Source organism: Chlorocebus sabaeus, chromosome 18 (assembly GCF_047675955.1).
Source record: "Chlorocebus sabaeus isolate Y175 chromosome 18, mChlSab1.0.hap1, whole genome shotgun sequence".
In the NCBI taxonomy this organism is placed as follows: domain Eukaryota; kingdom Metazoa; phylum Chordata; class Mammalia; order Primates; family Cercopithecidae; genus Chlorocebus; species Chlorocebus sabaeus.
In genome coordinates, this window is record NC_132921.1 from 40,043,741 (window position 1) to 40,066,337 (window position 22,597).

The 22,597-nt window shown below is 35.9% G+C and overlaps 1 protein-coding gene across 2 annotated transcripts in view; it reads left to right on the forward strand.

Annotated features, from left to right (window-relative positions):
- Positions 1-22,597, forward strand: part of RIT2 (Ras like without CAAX 2) — a 402,484-nt gene that overhangs the window by 184,738 nt on the left and 195,149 nt on the right. For both annotated transcript variants that reach the window (XM_007974176.3, XM_073006352.1), the window contains exon 4: positions 20,858-21,049. In XM_007974176.3, the coding sequence (XP_007972367.1) occupies positions 20,858-21,049 (192 nt within the window). The remainder of the gene's footprint in view (positions 1-20,857; positions 21,050-22,597) is intronic.

A 22,597-nucleotide genomic window follows, 5' to 3' on the forward strand; every position in this document is an offset into this window, starting at 1 on the left:
TCCTAGATGGCTCAATGGGGAAAGACTTTCCAGAAGTGATAAAATCTCTCTCCTAGGATGGCTGAAAACATTGGCTCTTATAAATTGTACATTTTCTTGGAAATAAGTGTGATCTGGAAAATGGAATTTAAGGAAATTTTTGAGTATTACATCTAAAAATTTCTTAGCATCTCACAGTCCCAGGACAGAGCCCCAAAGTAACGACTTGTAGACAAACCTGTCCCTACCAACATGATTTGCTTAGTTTGAAGACCTAAAATCAAAACATCATCATCAACAACAACAATGGAATTTTTAAAATTATTTCTCAATCTTAGAGAGAATTGGGAGATACCTGATAAAAATTCATATTCCTGGCCCTCTCTCCCATGTGAAAATGGTGCACTGCAACTGAATAGAGGCTACCTCATTGAGATGCACATTTTCTCTCGAAATCACGGGGGCCCATCTGGCCAATCAGTCCTTCCCAAGACTCAGTGATCACCTGTCCTGTGCCAGGCATGCCTCAGGCTAGGGGACATTGCTGCAAATATAGGAAACATAAATCCTTGACCTCATGAAGCTCACATTTTAGTGGGAGAGACAAACAATAAACAATATAAATAAACAACCAAACTTGATGGTCTGCTAGATGGCATAAGAACTATAATGAAAAAGTAAACAAAGAAGTGTGAGAGTTTGCCTGGCACATTTAGGAAACAGGAAAGGCCAGTGTGGCTGGAGTGGGATGAGCAAGTGAGGCTCAGTAAGAGACAGGAAGAGAGAAGTTAGGGTAGGGGACAGTCTGCATATGGCCCCAGGGCTCATTGTCAATACTTTTTGTATTTTCCACTGAAGGACATGGGAGCCATTAGCCAGTTCAAAGTAGGGAAGGGACCTGACATGGCTTACATTTCAAAGACTTGGTCTGAATGCTGTGTTGATAACAGACATTGTAGGGGCAGGAAAAGCAGCTAGGAGTCTATTGCAATAACGTAAGGGAATGGGGTGGTGCTTACACCATGTGGTGTCCTTTCCAAAAGAAAAAAGTAGTTGGATTCTGGAGATACACTGAAGGTAGAACTGGCCACATTTGCTAATAGATTCAATGTGAGGTGTGGGAATAAAAGAGAAGGATGACCCCATAATTTAGGACAAAAGTAAGTACAGTAAGTCCTCACCTACTGTCCTAATGCCATTGACAAGTTCTTGGACACTTTGATTTTACATAAAATGACATCACAAAACTGATTCTACCATAGGCTAATATTTATAAACAAGAATTAACTTCCTATGACCTATTTCTGGGCAAAAAATTATCAAACTTCTAAATAAAGACCCAAACCACTTCTAAAAATAAAGAAATAAATGTGAGATATGCATACATTTAGGAAAGATTAATAAAAACATGTAAAAGAATTATTTACCCAATTTGTGGTGGTTCAGGGGTGACAACGGTCATAGTGATGGTGGGTTAAATCAAACAATAAGTATTTGCAAATTGAAAATTGTCAGGAGTACCTCCTACTGAGAGGTGAAGCCAGCTGAAGTTCCTGGGTCCAGTGGGGACTTGGAGAACTTTTCATCTTACAAGGGGATTGTAGAATGCTCCAATCAGTGCTCTGCAAAAACACACCAATCAGCTCTCTGTAGCTAGCAAGAGGATTGTAAAATGCACCTATCAGCATGCTGTAAAATGTACCAATCAGCATTCTGTAAAATGCACCAATCAGCAGGATCCTAAAAGTAGCCAATTGTAGAGAGGATTGAAAAAAGAGCATTCTGATAGGACAGAAACAGAACATGGGAGGGGACAAACAAGGGAATCAAAGCTGGCCACACCAGCGAGCAGTGGCAGCCTGTTTGGGTCCTCTTCCACGCTGTGGAAGCTTTGTTCTTTCCCTCTTCACTGTGAATCCTGCTGCTGCTCAATCTTTGGGTCCATGCCGTCTTTAAGAGCTGTAACACTCACCATGAAGGTCTGTGGCTTCGTTCTTGAAGTCAGGGACTGTCAACCCACTGGAAGAAACCAACTCTGGACACACTAGCACCATGCAGTTCAAACATCATCAATCACCAGCATGGCAGGCTCAATGGGCACTTTCCTGTTACATCACTTATTGTCATACATTTATATGATTATGCAGATTTGGTGAATTTTTATTTTACAGTAATTGGTATTCATTCATTTACTCATTTTCCTATCCTGACAGCTCAGGGTACAAGGTGGGAACCCACTCTGTACTAACATCATCCCATTGCAGGCCACACTCACAGCCACACTTACTCAGGATTGAGCTATTTAAACCTAACAATTCACCTAATGGACACAGCTTTGGCACATGGAAGGAAGCCCAAGCACCCGGAGAAAATGCACGTTGACATGGGGAGAATGTGCAAACTCCACGCAGACAGTGGCCTGATATTTTTTCCTCATCAATGTGTAACGAAACAACGTTGATAAAAATGATTTTATTTGTGACCTACTGTTGAAGGTAAGGTAACAGTTAAAGGAAGAGGAAGACCACAGGTAGCTGTGAGAGTTGATTTAATGTTAAATATTCCAGGAGGCAAGACACTGGACTCCTGAGTGGCGAGAGACTTCCGATACTGAGAGTCCACTTCTCCTTCACTGTCCAGAGGGTGAAGGTACATGCATGCCTTCAAGTAATTTGAAAATTATAGAAGTTGAATCCTGGCAGAAGCAACCACTCTGTGTGCCAGAAAAAAGCAGTCCTTATGCCAAGCCATATGCAGAGGTTTGGGGGTGATCAATTGTTATTTCTAAGTCCTAAGGGGTTATTTCTACTGTGAAAAGGCAAAGAGCAAATCAGTGTGGTTGACATATTCACTGTTTTTTTTTTTTTTTTACTTGAACAGTTAACAACTACAAAACAACTTTTTTGATGAGTCATACATAAGTGATACCTTGATAATTTGAATATCACTTATCCTTGCATAAGCTGCTATAATGGAAATGACAGAGATTAAACAAATTTACCTATCACAGTAATCCCAGTTCTACAACTAACTAGTTGTGTGATCTTGGACAGGTTATTTAACTTCTCTGTTCCTTAGTTTGTCTCCTTTTTAGTTCCCTAGTCTCTTCATTATAGGGTTGTTCATAAAATTAACTGGAATAAAATATACATATTAATTATACACACAAATATATATACATATATATGAAACAGAACAATACTTAACCAACAGTGCTGTAAAATCAATGTTATTAATTCTACTTAAATTTATCATGTTAGATATTAAAGCAAAGAATAATACATTAAAGTATCTGGCATTTTTCCCCATAGAAAACTGATGTGATTAATTCTACTCCACAACAATACTATTTGGTAAGGGGAATAGGGATTATTATCACCTTCTCTAGAAAATGTTTGTTTACATGCCTTATTCTGGATTTACTTGCATTGTTTTAAGGAATTTATTAACCTTGGGTAATTTGATCAACCATTTCACATTGTATCTATGGACAGCAAACAATGAAACTTTCATCCCTCCTAGAAAACAGACTTGACTGTGAACAGAAATTTTTGATGCTCTAACTCAGAAAAATAAGTAATATTAGGCATTGGTGGGGGGCGGGGGTGGTCAGCAGGGAAAGTACTTCTAGGCAAGGGAATAGCTTTTAGTGTTCCTCAAATCATACTATCTTGACAGTTTCTTATCCCAATTCTATGTACAGCCAGTCTATTTTCTTCCTTGACAGTAGTTCTTGGCTCCAGTCATGCAAATCTGCTTAAAATGCTATATACCATTTGCTCATTTCTTTTTGCCTTTGTAAAGTCTCTGTCTGGATATCCCTTCTTTGCCACATTCAAGATCAAACTATTGCTCCTTTCCCTTAAATGCTGTTTAAAGCCTCTCTTCTGCTGAATAATGTCAGAAAGTCAAATAACATGTATTAGAAGCCTGAGTGTCAAGCCTGACAGAATAAACACAATTTTCCAAGATATCAACTATGAATACATGGGACTTTCGTTTATACTATCAGAGCAGTTGCATTTAAATTCCTAGACCAGGAAGACTTTGTACCATAAAGCAAATGACACTGCTGCTCTAAGAGTCAGAAAACTTACCAGCATGCTATTTTGGAATGTACATCAGAATTAAGAGTTAAGTGGAGTTAAATGGATAGTCTCATCTCCCTATTCACTAACTGTGTGACATTGGTCAAAATACTAAATGTTCCTGAGTTTCATTTTCCTTATTTATAAATTGGAAATAGTGATGCCTTTCAATACGATTCATTTTGAAAAATAAAATGAAGCTTACAAAAGAGGCATAGACATTGTTAAGGACTTTATATGACGTGTTTTTTCATTCACTTAACAAATAGTTGTGGGGGACCTACTAAGTGCTGTGTGCAGCCCTCCGCTAATACATTCTTACTTACATTGTAAAGATACAGCACCTGACCTGGAAGCCAGCCATACCGTGTGACAGGCCAACAAGTAGACATCAAGGGTAACACAGTGCCCCTGTGAAGAGAGGGTGCGTAATGTGTGTGTGTGTCTGTATATGTGTGTGTGTAGATATACACATTATATATATTTAACTATATATAATGTTAGTGAATATATAATGTTATTTACTATATATTGTGTATATAATGTATATTATTAATATATTAAATATATTAATATATATGAAGTGTGTGTGTGTGTGTGTGTGTGTATATATATATATATATATATATATATATATAAAATGAGCCTTTCAAAATTTGAGAGAGGATTTTTCCTTTGAAGAGAAGTAGGAGAAGATGTGACCTGCAACATTTAAACTGAACCTTGATGAATGGAAAGGAAATTTAAGGCGCAGGGAGCCGCATAAACAAATGCATGGGGGCATAAAATGTATCTTTCCTGGACTATTGTTATTTGGCTTTGGCTACATTAAAACACCAGTGTCGGCTGCTTTTCAGAGTGTTAATCCATATGATTTATCCCTATCAGGCCTTCATTCAGGTAGACGAGCAATAGGGGAATGGTCAGATTAATGCAAATTGACGTGTACATGTATGAAACTTTCTCAAGCAAATCCTTCTGGCTCTAGTCATTATTTACATACTATTATTGTACTTATAATTTTTTTAAGTGACATATTTTTATTTTGTTTTTTGTATTATATGATGTGCCAAGAGCTATCAAGGGTTATATTGTTTTCTAGTATTATATTGGAAGGGAGACCTATGTTTGCAATCAGGCTTGCAGTCCAAGTTTTAGATATAAATACTAATGTTACTTCAGTAGCAATTTTTTTTTTTTTTTTTTTTTTGGCAAAAAAAATGTGTAGGCATATTTTGACTTGGAACAAAGAACAAAATTTTAAAACTTGAAATAGGTATTTTCTTTTAGTAGTAATACCAGGTTAAGCATTAGTAAACTATTTCAGGAGATAAGTAGAATTTCTTCCTGTGGGTAATTATCTGTGGCTTTAGGCTTATTTGTAGCTCTGTCAGCCTAACAAAAGGTGATTAAAAGGGGCAAGTCCAAACCGCAATTCCACATCTCATTCCTGATCATTTATGACAAATAGAGCTATTAGTTCTATCTTGAGCTAAGCAGAGGAAACAGACCTAGTAAACAAAGCAATATTGATAGTTGCTAAAGTATATTGGTTCTTACTATGTCCAGGTAGTCTTGGAAGGTGGTTACAGGAGGAAATTTTTACAGATCTTTAGTTGTAATAACAGACTTGGTCTTGCAACAACCTTATGGGGTAGGTACTCTTCTTAACTGCATTGCGCAGATGAAAAAGCAGAATCCTAGGGACCTATGAAGTGGCAGAGTCAGAATTCAAACCTAGGCAGTAGAGCTCCAGAACCCCATGCTTAATCCCTCTCACCAGCCTCTTCCCGATATAACTCTTTGACAGTTTTCATGTTCAAATCGTCTGCTTTCTTATGTTCTCAATAAATGTATTTGAAAAATTCTATTACGTTGGTTGTTTTGTTTAATGTTTTTTAAGTAAATAAGTAGTCTATTGGCTGGGGGTGGTGCTTCACACCAGTATAACCCTAGCACTTTGGGAGGCCAAGGCAGGAGTATGGCTTGAGCCCAAGAGTTTGAGACCAGCTTGGGCAACATAATGAGATGCCATCTCTATCAAAAATTTAAAAAAAAAAAAAAATTAGCTGAGCATGGTGGCACATGACTGTAGTCTTAGCTACCCAGGAGGCTGAGATGGGAGAGTCACTTGAGCCTGAGAAGTTGAGGCTTCAGTGAGCTATGATTGTGTCACTCTACTCCACCCTGGGCAATGGAGCAAGATGCTCTCTCTTAAAAAAGTAGCGTATTATGTGTGCTATATTAATAATTTTATTACTACTAATTTTCTTATCAGAGTAAGTTAATAATTCTTGAGCATTTGGACTAAATGTAAATAGAATGTTTTCCATATTTGAATCTTTCTTCAATTCTAACACTGGAGTAGGCAGCTTGCTATTTTGGAAGCAAAATTATGTCTTAAAGCATATTTTAAAGTTGAAACTTGGTTATCTTGTGAAGTCTTCCTTCAAGAGCTTTGAAGGACAATGTTTTTAGGGAAGAGGAGGAAAGGAAGTATCAAATTTTGGCAGTATGCACCACATGTCTTAAACTCTAGTGAATCTTAAAAATTAGGTGAGAAGGAATTATTTTATTGTATCATTTTGCTCTTTCTTCTTCATTCAAGACCAAAATTTCTTGAAATAGATGTGTTCGAACTTGTTCGATCTCATTGCAGATATCTCCAGAAGTGGCATTTCTACCACCAGGCTTTCTGCATCCATTGCTTGAATGCCATTATTTTATCCCCTTGGCCACACTCCATACTATTTTATGCTTATTTCCTTTCTCACTTAAAACTTTCAAATACCCAATTTTAAACATCTGTTGAATCAAGTGAAATGTAGTTACTCTTCCACTCTCTTTTCTTTCTTAGATATCATATTTCCTCTTTACAAAAATCCTTGGAATACCTTGGTGATCAATATTTGAATATCCTTCTATTTATCTACTCTGCCTCAGGCTGAAGTTTCCTTAGCTCAAGGTAATTCCCCTTGGCCACTGGAGTCCTCAGTCAGAGGGAGAGAACTACCAGTGCCCTGACCCTACCTTACATTTGTCTCTCAAAGAGCTATAGCCAGTCCCTTGCCTCCTGAAGAGTTGTATTTATCCTCTTATCTCCCTAAATAGTTACAATTACTATTTTCTGAGTTCTTCAGTTTGATAAGATTGGGTTAGTTTTTATATTCCCCCATTGAATTTTATCTTTGTTGTTTACAACTTATGTTAACTCCCAGAAATACTCCATCCCTGTCTTATTTACTGTCTTTTCCAGTCAATCTAAATTTGAGCAAATGAGATCCAGCCCTGAGGCAATATAGATCAGGAAGCTTTGTGGTTAGCTGATAACTAAACCAGTTTTGCAGTTGCATTTGATGCTTTCCAGAGCACATCTCCTTTTTCTTTCTTTCCTATTTGAAATAATAGAAAATAGGAACCATGCATGCCGCCCTACTTGTCATGTTGCTAGCACAGTCAAGTTTTTACTATCCTGTTTACCACCTTCTCTGCTGTACCTCTGAGGTCAAGTAGCATAAAAAATAATTTTTGAATCACTTGGATAATAGAGTACTCTTCTCATGGGCATTGCATAGAAGCAGGCATGTTTTTAAGGATATTTAAAGACTAAATTGTTGGCCAAATTATTCAAGAATAGAACTTGCAGTTAGGGATTTTACTTTGGTGAGTTTCATGAGGATAGAAAAAAAAAATGACAGTAACCATATAGTTAGTATTTTTCAGAGGCAAACCATGTTAGAACCAACATAGAGGAAGGCATTTTTCATACATTATTTAATCTTCACATTGGTGATACTGGAAAGGCATTGATTTTCCATAATCCAGATGAGAAAATAGATGGTCAGAGAAATCAAGATATTTGCCCAGCAGATCTAATGTCATGTTTGTGGTTCCCTCAAGTCACATTCTCTCTCTTCTTCTTCTTCTTCTTCTTCTTTTTTTTTTTTTGAATCAAGTTTTGCTCTTGTTGTCCAGACTGGAGTGCAATGGCACGATCTCGGCTCACTGCAACCTCCACCTCCCAGGTTCAAGCGATTCCCCTGCCTCAGTACCTCAGTTACCTAAGTAGCTGGGATTACAGGCATGCACCACGAAGCCCAGCTTCTTTTTGTATATTTAGTAGAGATGGGGTTTCACCATGTTGGTCAGGCTGGTCTCGAACTCCTGAACCTCAAGTGATCCACTTGCCTCGGTCTCCCAAAGTGCTGGGATTACAGGCGTGAGCCACCATGCCTGGCCCACATTCTCATAATTACATCACGTGTACTCACCTTGATATGAAGGAGGAGTAAAGAATGCCATATGTAGTATAGAGATATATATTTAAGGTTTAAATTGGTGTTCTAAGTATGATAATGCATAAAAGATAGAGAATACAGAATGAGCAGGAGTAAAGAAAAGTTTCTGAGTGTTAGAAAAATGTGTAATGTCTCTGGTTCTTCCCTTCAGCAGTCCAGCATTTCTCAGATTGGTTCTTGTTTATGAGTCCTCTGAAACTGAAACAACATCTTTAACAACAACCTCTTGTACTTCTCTGTGTTGTTTCACATACTCAAATGGAAACTTAACATTGTCCAGTGTGACGGAAGTTTGGGTTCTACTTTTGTTATGGCAAAAGCTGGTTAGGAAATGGAAGTCTGTATGTGTTCTGGCAATTTCACCAGTTAAATGATAGTGTACCTGATACTGTGATACAAAAAGTGTATTTATTTATTTGGTTATTTAGCATATGATATTGAGGCAGGAGAACAGGGTCTGGAGACAGGGAATTGAAGGCCAATTGGAGCTAATTTCCTAAAGCTAGATCAAAAAGGAAAACACCTGGGTCTGGAGGCAGGCACTCTAAGGCCGACTTGTGATCACTTCCTAAAACTGGAGGGAAAGGAAAATCCCTCTCTTTCTAAGCCCCAGTAACAAAGTATCCCAAACTACTCCCTGCACCACCCCCTTTCCCACTGCATCTCGAATGTAAAAGGAAAGTGCCTCTGATTGCCCACGGGCCAAGTGCAGGCCATTCCTTCATCTGCATAGGGCACCAAATCCACTCTGGCCTTTAAATGGCCACAGGCCAAATCCTTCATCCACATAGTGGATAGCCAATCCGGACCTCAAAATGGGGCACTTAAACTCCAGAAAACTTTGTCACCGGGGTCTTGAGCTGCTTGCTGGGGCCCGCTCCCACCCTGTGGAGCGTTCTCTAGAGCGTTCTCTAGATTCTCAGTGAATCCTTACTTTCACCATTTCGTTCCTTTGTTACTTTGCGCACTTTGTTCAGTTCTTTGTTCAACATGCCAAGAACCTGGACATCTCATACTCTAGGCCTGCCTTCTGGTAACAATATGTCTAATATCTTATAGCGGACACTGTACAAAGACTGTATAAGGATGAACCCACTAGACAAGTTCCCGGCTCTCTTCGATCTTAGGATCCAGCAGGGGTGCCCCACGCAACTGCACTGACACCATCTAATAAGGGCTGGGTGGATGAGTCCAGAGCTTCGTGGCTGTTAACCAACCCTGCAGTATCCGTGTTTGCTAAAATCTGAAAGACTTGCAGGCAGAAGACTGCCGCAAAACGTGAAGGAGAGAGTGTCTCTGCTGTAGGGTGACACAGGGGATTCCCTTAGCACATTTCCTAACTGAGAAGTGTCCTTGTGCATTCATTCAGCCCTGCCCCACTCCACTCTCTAGTGAAGCAATTTGGAATCATCTCAGCATTTGCTCAGTTCTCTCTCTTGAGGCCCCAACACTAACACCAGAATATCCCAAAGTTAGACCTTGTGTCTTCCTCAACACGGTCTGCAGGGTTTTGAACAAGTGGTAAAGGCAGTAACTGATAATGTAGGGGAAAGGTGTTTCTTTTCTCTTTCTTTTCTTTTTTTTAAATCCCAGCTGTGTCTTTATTTAATTACCCTGATCACTACCTGCAGACACTATGACTTTTTCTATTTGTTGATGATGCTGTGTTTGACGATTCCCAAGACTTCATTAGGACTCTTTCTATTTATTGTTTTTTTTCTACTTTCACTTTTAATTTTCCAGAAATTTTGAATTACTGTTGCTATCATTTTGTTTTCCAATGGTAGTATAGATATCAAATAATAACAATAGTTCTGTGATTTCTATTGCATTTTGAGGAGCAAGAGATTGAGAACTTGCCCACTCTCTTGAACAGGAAGCTTTTGATTTTAAAATATTGCTGCAATAGAAAGGGTTTAAGAAAAGCATTGTTTAAAATTATCGTATGTCCTAGCCACCAAAATACATTTTAAAATAATAAAACATATGCTATATAATATTAATATATGTGCTTATATTTTATATGTATGCATATGATATGATGTTAATATCTATGCTCTATGTTAATATGATATTCATATATCCATACTTTTTCTATTTACTACAACTTACTAACAATTTCAAAAACTATTAACTTCCAGAGTGAATCCATCTTGAGGTATCTCACAAACAATACCATAATAGAAACCAGCCTTGATAATTTTAAAACTCAAATATCATCATTATCTCATCATTCTCCATTATCCCCATATTTTTCCTGGCCCTAACCTAATAATGAAATCCTATTTTTTCCAATGTAGTTGAATATGCAATTTTAAAATTATTATATTTTAAATAACTAGATCAAAATGATTCTAAAATTACCAAACTGATATGACAATGTTTTTGTGTTATGGAACAGCTCACCTGAGTTTAAAAGTGTAATGAAACACAATTATATTTGAATAACCAAATTATTTGATTGAGCACAGTTACTGCAGGGAGTTGAAATAATATGGAACAAACAATGATTTTTTTTTCAATATAGTTAAATTTTTTCCTAATATATTTTTATGCAAGATGCAGGGCATATTGGTCTGTTCCCATGCTGCTAATAAAGACATACCTGAGATGGGGTAATTTATAAAGGAAAGAGGTTTTCTTTTTTTCTTTTTTTTCTTCTGTGAGATAGAGTCGTGCTCTGTCACCAGGCTAGAGTGCAGTGATGTGATCTTGGCTCACTGCAACCTTTGACTCCCGGGTTCAAGTGATTCTCCTGCCTCAGCCTCCCGAGTAGCTGGGATTGCAGGCATGCATCACCACGCCCAGCTAGTTTTGTATTTTTAGTAGAGATCACCATGTTGGCCAGGATGGTCTCGAACTCCTGACCTCGTAGTCTGCCCGTCTCGGCCTCCCAAAGTGCTGAGATTACGGGCGTGAGCCATGGCAACAGGCCAGGAAGGAGGTTTAATTGACTTACAGTTCAGTGTGGCTGGGAGACCTCACAAAGTGTTCGATGATGGTGGAATAGGAAGTAAACACTTCTTTCATCACATGGTGGCAGGAAGGAGAAGAATGAGCAAAAGTGGAGAAAGCCCCTTATGAAACCATTACATTTCAGGAGAACTCAGTCACTATCATAAGAACAGCATGGAGGTAACCGCCTCCATGATTCAATTACCTCTCACCAGGTCCCTTCTAGGATGTGGGAATTATGGGAACTACAATTCAAAATGAGATTTTGGCCAGAACACAGCCAAACCATTTCACAAGATTACAAATGTATTTTTTAAAGACAGAAAGATATTGACTGACTTGGGAACAAAAATTTTGCTGATTTTATGGTACAGGCATGTCCCTTAACATCATAAATTTTAAAACTTTTTTCTACCAATTTTCTTAAAAGATTTATCTAGGATGATTTTCCTTATTAGTACTCACAAACTCCTTTACTGTTAGAAGCTTGCTTATTATGTCTGTGTTCGAGAATACATACATTATCATAGAGTTAGCACATCAAAATATTTTTCTAAATGGCATTTATTTGTTCAAATGGCAGCAATTTAGTTGAATTTTTTAATGTTAAAAATCTGTCAAGCAATATAAGTGCAACGTAAGTGTTAAAAACACTTTAGGAATAGATGTTGTCCTCTAATTAATGTTTAACATTTGCTTGGTGACACAAGTCTAATTCCTTGAATAAAAAGAAAATAAGAAAGATATAATTAATTGCTAATGTTTTAAGTTCATAAGTGATGAAAATATACAAAAAATAATAATTCTCAATAAAGGCTGGATTTGTTAGGTATGGGTTCACACACACACACCCCCAAAAAAAAAAAAAACACAGGAAGAATATAATCGACTTAGAAGCGTGCACAGGATTCAGATCACAGCAAAGGAAAGAAAGCTACCCATGTGATGTAGAAGGGATTAGAAAACTGGACTTTCTGAGCTGGCTGTGTTTTAATTAGCAATGAAAAAATGACATCATCACTACCTTTCTGGGCTCTGATTTTCTCATCTGCAAAGTAAAAAGTTTGCATCTGATAATCACTAAATTCTTGATTCCCTAAAAAAGGTTCAAGTATGAGGAATAATGTTCGTGAAAGCACAATGGTGAGAGAGACAACTTTTATGATCAGGCCGTGAGAGAAGTGACCCCATTAGAGAGGGCATATTCAATATTAACTGGAGATAAAGCTTGATTGGTAGCATGATATCAGATTATATAGGGTCTTAAAATCAGGCTGATGAGTATAGATTTGATGTGAAAGTAAATGTGCAACCACTGGACCTTTGGAGACAGAAGAGCTGCAGAATAAATGCAGTCCTTAAAGAAGAGTAATCAGATAGTGAAATGGATGGATTTCCCCCCATTGATGGATTGATTGGAAAAGGGAGACCCTGGGGTTAGAGCAGCCACTCAGGAGGTATAACTAAGCTGGAGGATGAAGTATATCCAGCACTTTATGATGGTCAAGAACCTTGTAATCTCTTCCTGGTTGTACTTCTGATGTCATAGAGGACAAACATCTGCTCCAATAATCACTTTCCTCACTTGTATGATGAGGGAATGCTGGCCTGTCAATACAACTCTAAAATTTTGTAATTCTCTGGAGACAAATTATTCTGTATATTGCAAAACAAGATTATTTAGTTTTTACCAAAGGAGGAACCAAATAGTAATTTATTTTTTATTTAATATTTAGAAATATGAATTTCATTGTGGATGGTGAAGCTTTTTTAGAGAAAGCATGTGTGGGTATGTGTGTGCATGAGTCCCATATCATTTTTCTTATTTATAGTAGTATCCTATCAGGTACTCTAAATCAATTAGCAACTGCAACTTTGTCATGTGGAGTTTCTTGTTTCACTCTATTTTTGTTGAAATCATCCTTTCAGTATCACATTGGGAATGACTAAACTGCGGTAGATGAAATCCTTTCACAACACAGTTATGCTGACTTCTTCCAAGATTCATTCCTGTAGGTTTTATCAGCAGGAAAACAGCTCCCAGTATGAGTGACCTCCAGGATAAACAGGAAGCCAGCTGTGATTAGAAATATCTTTTAGTGGATTTGTACCACCCAGAGGCGATCATGAAACTTTAAATCTTTGACAAAATACAAGTCAAATAGAAGGAGGAAAGGCAAACAGAATTCTATGGGAAAGAAATTTTGGTGCAAAATTTGATCCAAATACAGTAAGATTCCTCTTTCCTCCTCCCTTCTTAGCGTAAGACAAATGACTAATGCTAGACAATGAAATAAGGAACATTAACTTGCTTTATAATTGCTGTGGATTTCAATGGGATATAGGTTTATCTAAAAGTTAAACTAGACCTGGCCTTACATGTACAGGAATGAATAAGTTACTAAAAGCTTTATCCATTTAGTTTAGGGATTTGGTTCCCTTTCCCTTTTATCTTCATCCTCCTACCTCCAATCCTCACTCCCCTTAAAGTGCATATCATCCAGGGAATAGTAACATATTTTAAAACATTTAGCTTAAAGTAAGTAATTAACCAAGTGATAATATAATTATCTGTTGGGCTTTGATCCAGGCACTGTCCCTAGTGCTTTGGAGAATATGATGCTCAGGTAGGTTAGAGTCTACTGATGGGAATGAGAGTAAAACACATGTAATTACAATAAAAGAAAGGCATAAGTGCTGAGCATGCCTGGCAAAAGAGAACAAAACTAGAAGAAAGCTGTCAAAAACCATTTCTATAAAATCTCCTTTAAAATAGATAAAACACTTCAAATGGAGGCAAAGCTCCAGCTCTCAAAAAGAAGGGACAAAAAGAATTTGTCCTCCCAAACTGATCCAGACTAATTAATTTGTGCCCAATTTCCAACTCACATATTCATCCAAAAGGCTTGTCCCCTGAGTCTGTCACAACTACCCCATTTAGATTCTAATCTTTCACCTAAGCCATATTTCCAGTTATCTATGGATAGTTCCATTTGGATGTCTAATATTAACTCTTAACTAGACAAGTAGAACTCTGTGTGGGACATGATGGCTCTTAAGTTATTTACTTTCTCAATCAGCTGATCTCTGTCATTACAACCACTAGATCCAGGGCTACAAAAACTGGAACCATATTTAATTTAACTTAATTCTTTCTTTCCTCGGCGAGGCAGTGGTATCAATGTGTCTCTGATGTTCTACTTGATAGCTCCAGGACTTCGGCCATCTCATTTAATATCTCTATACTTTTTTTTTATATCTAATGTGAGATATGTTTTTCATGTCATTTTTTCATAATTCCTTTCTCTCCGTTTTTCTTTATTGTGACCTCTCATTCAAGAATGTTCCCCCCTTTTCTTTCTCCTTTTGTGAAACCTCACTTCAGAATTACTGCGAAAGCCTTCATGGTTTTCTCCCTGCTCTCAATGGCCCTTTCCTCCACTGTGACCCTGACCATTGCCAAACCAATCCTACTACAATAAGGCTGCCTGCTTGTTACTTTCCTTCTGACAAAAATCTCCTGAGTTCTAGTTCCGCTCACGTGTGCTCCTGGCTGTTATTTTGTGCTAATCTCATTGCAATGGGACTGACTTCATGGCCAGCAATTGCTGCAGCTGCCCAGGGTCCCAAGCCCAGAAGTGCATTGCACTTGTTTTAATGTATTACTCTTGCTGTCTTGAAATTCTTAATCATTTTTGAACAAGTAGCCTCACATTTTCATTTTTGCATGGGGATCTACAAATTATGCAGCTATTCCTGCATTACAACCTTAATGCTTATTCAAATTGTATTTAGTTAAGAGTTTTCCAGGAGCCATCATTATAGTTGGATTCCAAGTACCCTTCAAGCCTCCAGTTTCAATGCCAACAACTAAACTAAAAAGATTTTAAACATCATTATCAATTATTACACACTAATCACTTTCTACGGAATAATTTTCTATTATCTTACTTGAAGCTTCCATCAGTATTATTAAGTATGACTATGAAATGTTTGACAAGGCTTACATTGAAAAACACAATCACAGAATAGTCTTAGAGAACCTGATACTACAGATCTAGTTGAGTTGACACTGGGGATGTTTTCTCTTATCTCAACCCCAAGAAGAGAAATTGCCTTCAGCTGTCAGTGCTTAGGGGAGATTTGTGTCAAATTAATATGTTGTTATTGATAACAAAAGTGATATAATTGATCATGTTTTCATTGTAGCTTGGGTTGTTTAGATGTTCAAATTGTAAATCAAACTGTGTCTCCTCACTCTATCCTGGTTTTGATGCTCTAATTTTTATTTGTCATATATATATAAATGACAAATAAAAAATATATATCTCCATATTTTAGTTTTATTATATGTATTTATTTTACCAATCTCAAATCTTACACAACTGTCATATATAAGTGCTCAATAAATATTTGATGAATGAGTTAGGCACAGCACAAGCAGTATTCCATGATAAAATGCATTCCTAAAAATATGTGTCAAATACCAAAAAACAAACGATAGGTTATCTTCTCTGAAAACTGTAAAATGGTATTTGCTAATTATATTTTGACTTTTAGGCACAATCTTTGACCTCACATTATCGGCATTTATAAAAGCTGTTTGTTCATTTTCATTTCAATTGACATAACCAGTTTAAGGCATCAGATTGAGACTGAGAAACCACCACTCCTACTTATTGCAATCCTTTTGCTTTGCATAAATTGTAGTAAATTTATGATACCTAGATTTTAATCCTTTAGAATTGTTTCTATACTTTCATTAAAAAGATGCAAATAAAAGAAACAATAATCACATGATTCTGTGCTATGCCACCCTCCAAAAATTCAGCTATTGAAGGCTAAGCAGGTCCTAGATGATTAACTACTATGCAAATGATGAATTTGGACTATGAAAGGCTATTTAAGAGTGAGAATATATAATCTTTGGAAGTGAGGTTACCTGAAAGTTGGGGAGTTCTGTACAAATAATAAAATTAAGGAAGAACATCACATCCTTTTCCCTACCAAGCCCTCTTTGCCTTCCCTCTGAAAACTGTTCCTGCCATTTTCTCAACCCCAAGGTTCATTTAGATCTTAACTATTATTCATTCAATTTATCTTGGCTTGGTTGTGTTTCTCCAATGAAGATATATATAGATATATATATATATATCTCCTACCACTTGATACAATGTTAGGTATATGACTGATTGACTTTTTAATTTACTTTTTTTTTCCATAAGGAGAACAAATATGGACATGTGGTTCATTAAAAAGATGGCCAAAAGGGATTCAGATCAATATATGTAATGCTATCTGTGTGCCCTTGCTGGGAGTGGTTAATAAGCTGGTCTGAATATAGTGCTAGTGCTTTTTGAATATAGTGAGGCATTCGTATCTTTGTAGTACTGCTACTTGAATGCAATGGGGAGCTAGCCCAGTTCCTACATTTTCTAATACCTGCTTAAAATTCTTACTCTGATAATCAAGAAGCTGGAATATGAGATTCATCAAAAATTCTGTATTCATTTTCTGAATATAGAAAAATTATCACACAATTTTAATACAAGGGAGTATATCAAAGGCAACTGATCAAACTGGAATGCTGTACTCAGAATAGCTCTGAAAATATTAGAAATGCTTATATTTGTAGCATTTTATACAAAGGGTCTGTTACATAAATATGTTGCTACTTATAGATAGCAGATGGAATCTAGAAATTTTCCTGAATAATTAACCAACAAGTTTCATTTATAGCAGGAAGCAAATGAAGAAGGCATTAACATTCAGGATACACCAAACAGAAAGTATAGGGATCTTTAATTCATGGGTGAATGAAGGCGGAAGCAACATGTTGAACACAGCATTTTTCCTTTTAAAGTGATTTCCTTATCATATATTATTAAGTTAATACATAGTAAAGAGATTTTGTTCAAATCTCTGGGTCCCATCAGCCTCTACTGCATCTTCTAGTAAAACGCACACACACACACACACACACACACACACAGAAACTTGTATACATGTTGTGTAAAGAGTTGGTATAGAAAAGGTCATCTAAGATAAAACATCCTCCCCATTCATTATGATAGCTTCATTACATCTGTTTTATTGGTGGAAAGATTTTCTGTTTGGGGAAAAAAAAAAAAGCTTAATACTTTTCTGATGAAGCTTATATAAAAAACACTGCCATATTTATATTTAATGCAGCTAAAAGAGGATTTCATGCCTGTTCTCCCAGTGAAAGCTTCTATTCTGCCAGATTTGTACCAGAGATAATAATAGGCTTGATTTGTATTGTATTTAAAAAATTCATCAAAGCATTTTCACATCTCTTCTCTCATTTGAGCTTTTCTACTGCCCTGTAAGACTGGTTAAGTGTATGTCCTAATCCATCTTTAACAAAAGGGGAAATTGAGGCCCAGAGAGGTTATGTGACATGACAGAAGACATGCTCTAAGTAACAGTCCTAGAGGTCATGCACTATGACTACCTTTTTCTGCTTCCAGAACATAAAGACCACTCTAGAGCATACATTCAGTTATGTATTCATACAGATAGGTGCAAAACAAAAATCATCCAAATTGTAAAGTATGCATGCTGGAACTTTATACCTAGAGATTCCAATTTAGATCAGATGTTATTCCTTGACATATCTATTTTTAATGTGATATGTGTGCAACTTTGAATCTGGTTAACAAGCACTGTTGGACCTTTATTCATTCAATCATCCAATATTCTCTGTGAATTTTGCCTTCTGTAATTTGCTTATCTTCCTAACAGGTTGTTACGCTTTATCAAATTTGTTAGTCATTTCTTTATGGCATATTTTTGTTGAAGTCGTCAAATCATTGCTCTTTTTCTTATGTCTCACATAGAAATATATTCCTTCAGTTCAAATTTAAGAAACAATCTACAATTGAACAACAAAAAGAACCAAGCCCCTTCAAAGAAAACTACTACATTCTTCACAACAAAATAAAATCAATATGTAGAAGACAATATACAAATGAATATAAAACGTAGGACATGTTGATCATAACACATAAATAATAAATACAAATAAAAGGAACATGATGTTTCAATTCTACGATTTGCAAAAGTAGAACAATTTGATAAGCAGCATCATTGAAAATGAGGATAAATAGTCACATTTATATAACGCTGGAGAAAGTATTGTTGACACAATGTCTTTGGCATTGAGATTGACAATATTTCTCAAAGGTAAAATGTATGTTTTTTTGGTCTAGAAATACTGTTTCTCAGGTATAGATAAATCTGTGCAATGTTTAAGAATATATATATCACAGTATTTTCTATAATAAGAATAAAAGGAGGCCATCTAAATGCCTGTTCATAGATAAGTAGCTAAATTAATTATGGTACATGTATAAAAAGAATTATGGTGTCTCTATAAAAAAGAATAAGCAATATTTATATATACTTATATAGAATAGTTTCCAAGGTATAGTAGGGCTATTACATTTTAATTAAAGATATATATTTTGTTTCCCATTGAGTTTAGAACGATATATAAAGGAAGAAGGAACATGTATATGCTTGTATGTACACAGACAGTAGTGTAAAGTTAAAGAAGCTATTAACTGATGCATTTGAAAAGGAAAACTAGAAGTTTGAGGTGGGAAGAAAACTAAATTGGTACTGGATACATCTGTACCATTTAAATATTTTGCTATTGTTTGTATTTGTTAATTTTCAAAAAGGACTAGACGATTGAAAATCAAAAACTTTAGTACTGAAAATAATAATCGGAAAATAGCATAAACTTTAAATTGTAAAATAGATCTTTTCCAGTTTAGCTTGCATTTTTATTATTTTAATCATACACAACTGATATAACAGATCTAATTATGTTTTCCTAAAGATCAAAAATATTTCTAAGATGATCCTATCGTTTCTTTTCCAAAGAAATGTAATTATGAGTTTGAGAAACATCAGTTATCATTTTCAGTCCATACTTCTCTAGTCAAGTCCTGTCAATTATGGAGTTTTGATTCAGACATAGGGTTTCAAAATCGGAGTATGTCAGAACTATGAGGGATCTCATATATTTTATTACTCAGTCGTGGTTCAGGAATGAAACGTGGATCCAATAGAATGTTTTCTCCCAAATTAGTACATTTCACTCACATAGTGAAATTTAGGATTGAGTTAAAATAAAATTTAATGCTAAGTAATTTGATATAGTGAGAGTCAGGTAACATGAATTTTTTGAACCAACTCTATATCATGTTTTTGTCGGTCTTTGGACAAGTCTCTTGTCCTCTCTGTAATCCAGTTCTTGCAACTTAGAAATGACTGCTGAAACTGATGCAAACACTGTTTGCATTTATTCCATATTTACTGAAAATGATTGGTGAAATTCACTTATTAACTCAGGAATGTATTAACTTTATCAGTCTCTGGACTTGCAACCACCCTAGTTTTCCAACGTTCCTGGATCTACGTAAATGCTCCCATCTTTCAAGCTAGCTTAAATCAGAATAACATTTATTTAAACAATTACTCTGAGTAGGGCATTTTGTGAGTTCTTATAAACATTTTGCTAGGTAAAGAAGTCCCATTTTCTCAAATTCTTCAAACACAGTTAAAACCCACCAAAAATTGTATTTCTTTGATTACTTATAGCACAAATTGTCCAAGTCACAATATGCTCTTTTGTTCTTTCATTGCTTATTCCACAGACAGAAGTTAAGTTTTATATTTTCCATTGCTTCTATCTAATTATCCATTGCCATTTTAACAGTAGTTTCAGAATAAAAGTGAATAAAAACAGATATTTTAGACTTAAAGGAACTTTCCAAATTGTAATCTAGACCAAATATTGAATTTTCAGTCACTGAGAAGTTGTACTTGAAAGAAGATGAAAGAGTCAGCAGAATGCAGAAAATGATCCATCCCTCAGCAATCTAGATCCTTCTGTTTATGTACCTTCATGAGACAAATCTAATACCCAAATAAATAACTGGATCTGGAATTATCAATGCTAATAACTTTATCCATTCACAAGGAAGACCAAGGTCTAACTCTAATTCATTTTCATAGTTTTGAGTAGAAAAGTTTGTTCCCCCAGATTCCTTGGCAGACTTATGGCAAATCCCCTATACAAACGTACTTTCATTTGCAAAGTGAAGCTAATTTCCTTAGATTATACATTTTTTTCTTCAATGTTTCTAGAAAAGAAAATTGGTTCCAAAAATATCTGAAATATGTAATTTAAAGAATAGCCTGGGTTCAAATAAATTTAATGATTGAAGTATAAACATTTAGATTCATTTTTTTAAAGTGAGGTCATTACAAATAAAAAAATATATATATATATATATATCATCTTTATACAATCCCTAAGAGTCCATGAGTAAAAATTGCTGTTTAATATGTTTTTCTAATATCTCATAAATGAAATCTCCTATGATTAAATATCAATATTCTTAATAGTTTAAAACATTCAAATTTCATAATGATTACATTTAAACCTCCTATTAATTAGCTATATTGACAGCCCATAACTAAATTTATTTTTTTTTCCTGCAGGCAGAATTCACAGCCATGCGGGAGCAGTACATGCGAGGTGGGGAAGGCTTCATTATCTGCTACTCCGTCACTGACCGTCAATCATTTCAGGAGGCTGCCAAGTTTAAAGAGCTCATTTTTCAGGTCCGCCATACCTATGAAATTCCCCTGGTGTTGGTGGGTAACAAAATTGACCTGGAACAGTTCCGCCAGGTGAGTGCCAATTTTATCTGGTAGCTTCTGTCTTTTGCTCTGAGAATACATAGTACAAAATATGGCTGCTTTCCAAGGTTCACATCGAGAATTATGAGAAAGAAATTAGGCACATGATTTTTCTAATAAGTCATGGTGCTCACATGGTAAATTGTGTTGGCCTCCATAATATATTTGATCACATATGCTATTTTGTAGAGTGTCCTTGCTAGTGTGCCATCCCCTAGGATCTGGGATTATATACTGAATATAGTAGAAGTGATTCTTGTTGACTTATGAAGTGTGGCCTTAAGAGTTCTGCAGTTTCTGCCATTGTCACTTGAACTGCTCACCCTTGAGTACAAGTAAAGAAGCCCAAGCTAACCATGAGAAGATAGTCATGTGGACAAAGTGAGATTCAGGCTCACAGCTGTCCCTGCCAAGATGTGGGCAAAGACACGTTGCATGTTTCAGCACTGGCCACCATATAACTGTAACCTCATAAGATAGCAAGCCAATCCACATGGAACAGGAAATCTCCCAGGTAAGCCTTGCCTGGATTTGTAACCTAGAGAATCAGTGGCAAATAAAACGAAATTGTTTATGCTACCATGTTTTGGAGGTAATTTTTCAAGCAACAATAGATGATCAAAACAGAATCTTTCCCTCCTTCCAGAATTAGAACAAGCCACTACTTCTCAGGTTGCATCAGAAATTACTCTTATATACCATCCATTTCCTTCAGGCTGCATCTGCTATATCAATGTGATCAATAGACAGTCTCAAAACTTCTCCAAACAAACAAAATTGATAAGGAAGAAACTATGTCTAGCTTAGATTGAGATTCATTACCATAACTTACATAGTTCATTCATTATATTTTATTCTCATCTGGTCAGACACTACTTCTTGGGCAATAACAGATGACCGAACTATGATGGCTTCCTCCTTGAGATCTCAAGATAGTAATGATAAATCAGTTGCCCTGGTTCAAGAATCAGGCAAATCATATCACAATTCCACTCCCATGACTCACATTGTACAAAGTAATATTACTGAGAAGTGGCATGCAAATCAAATTTTTATAAATCTAATTCTGTAAATTGAGTTGCTTTGTTATAAATTGAGATGCTTCATCTTTCTTTTCATTGACCTTAAGTTTGAACTGGCTTTTAATAGTTCATGTTATTCCAGTTAATGATTTATTGTTAGCCTATTTAAAGTAGTCAACTAATAAGACCTTTTACTAATGTAGGAATCTTCACTAAAACAAATAGTTGTCTCCTATCTTAAGGATATTATAAATACGGATTTTCATGCCTACTACATTTTAAGTTTTCTTAAATTGAAAAGATCTCATACAGAGTCCATGTTTACAAGTTGATGTTTAACAGGGAACGTATTTCTATGATTTAGTGCAATGCATTTTTGTGGTGACATTGTTGTACATTCTACTTGAGAATCTAAGCATCTTAAAATGGCAGCTAATTATTGTTTTAGGAACTATGCTATTTATTCATCTCCTCTGCAACTGTTCTGCTGTCTTTCTTTGCTGTTTCTCTTTCTCCA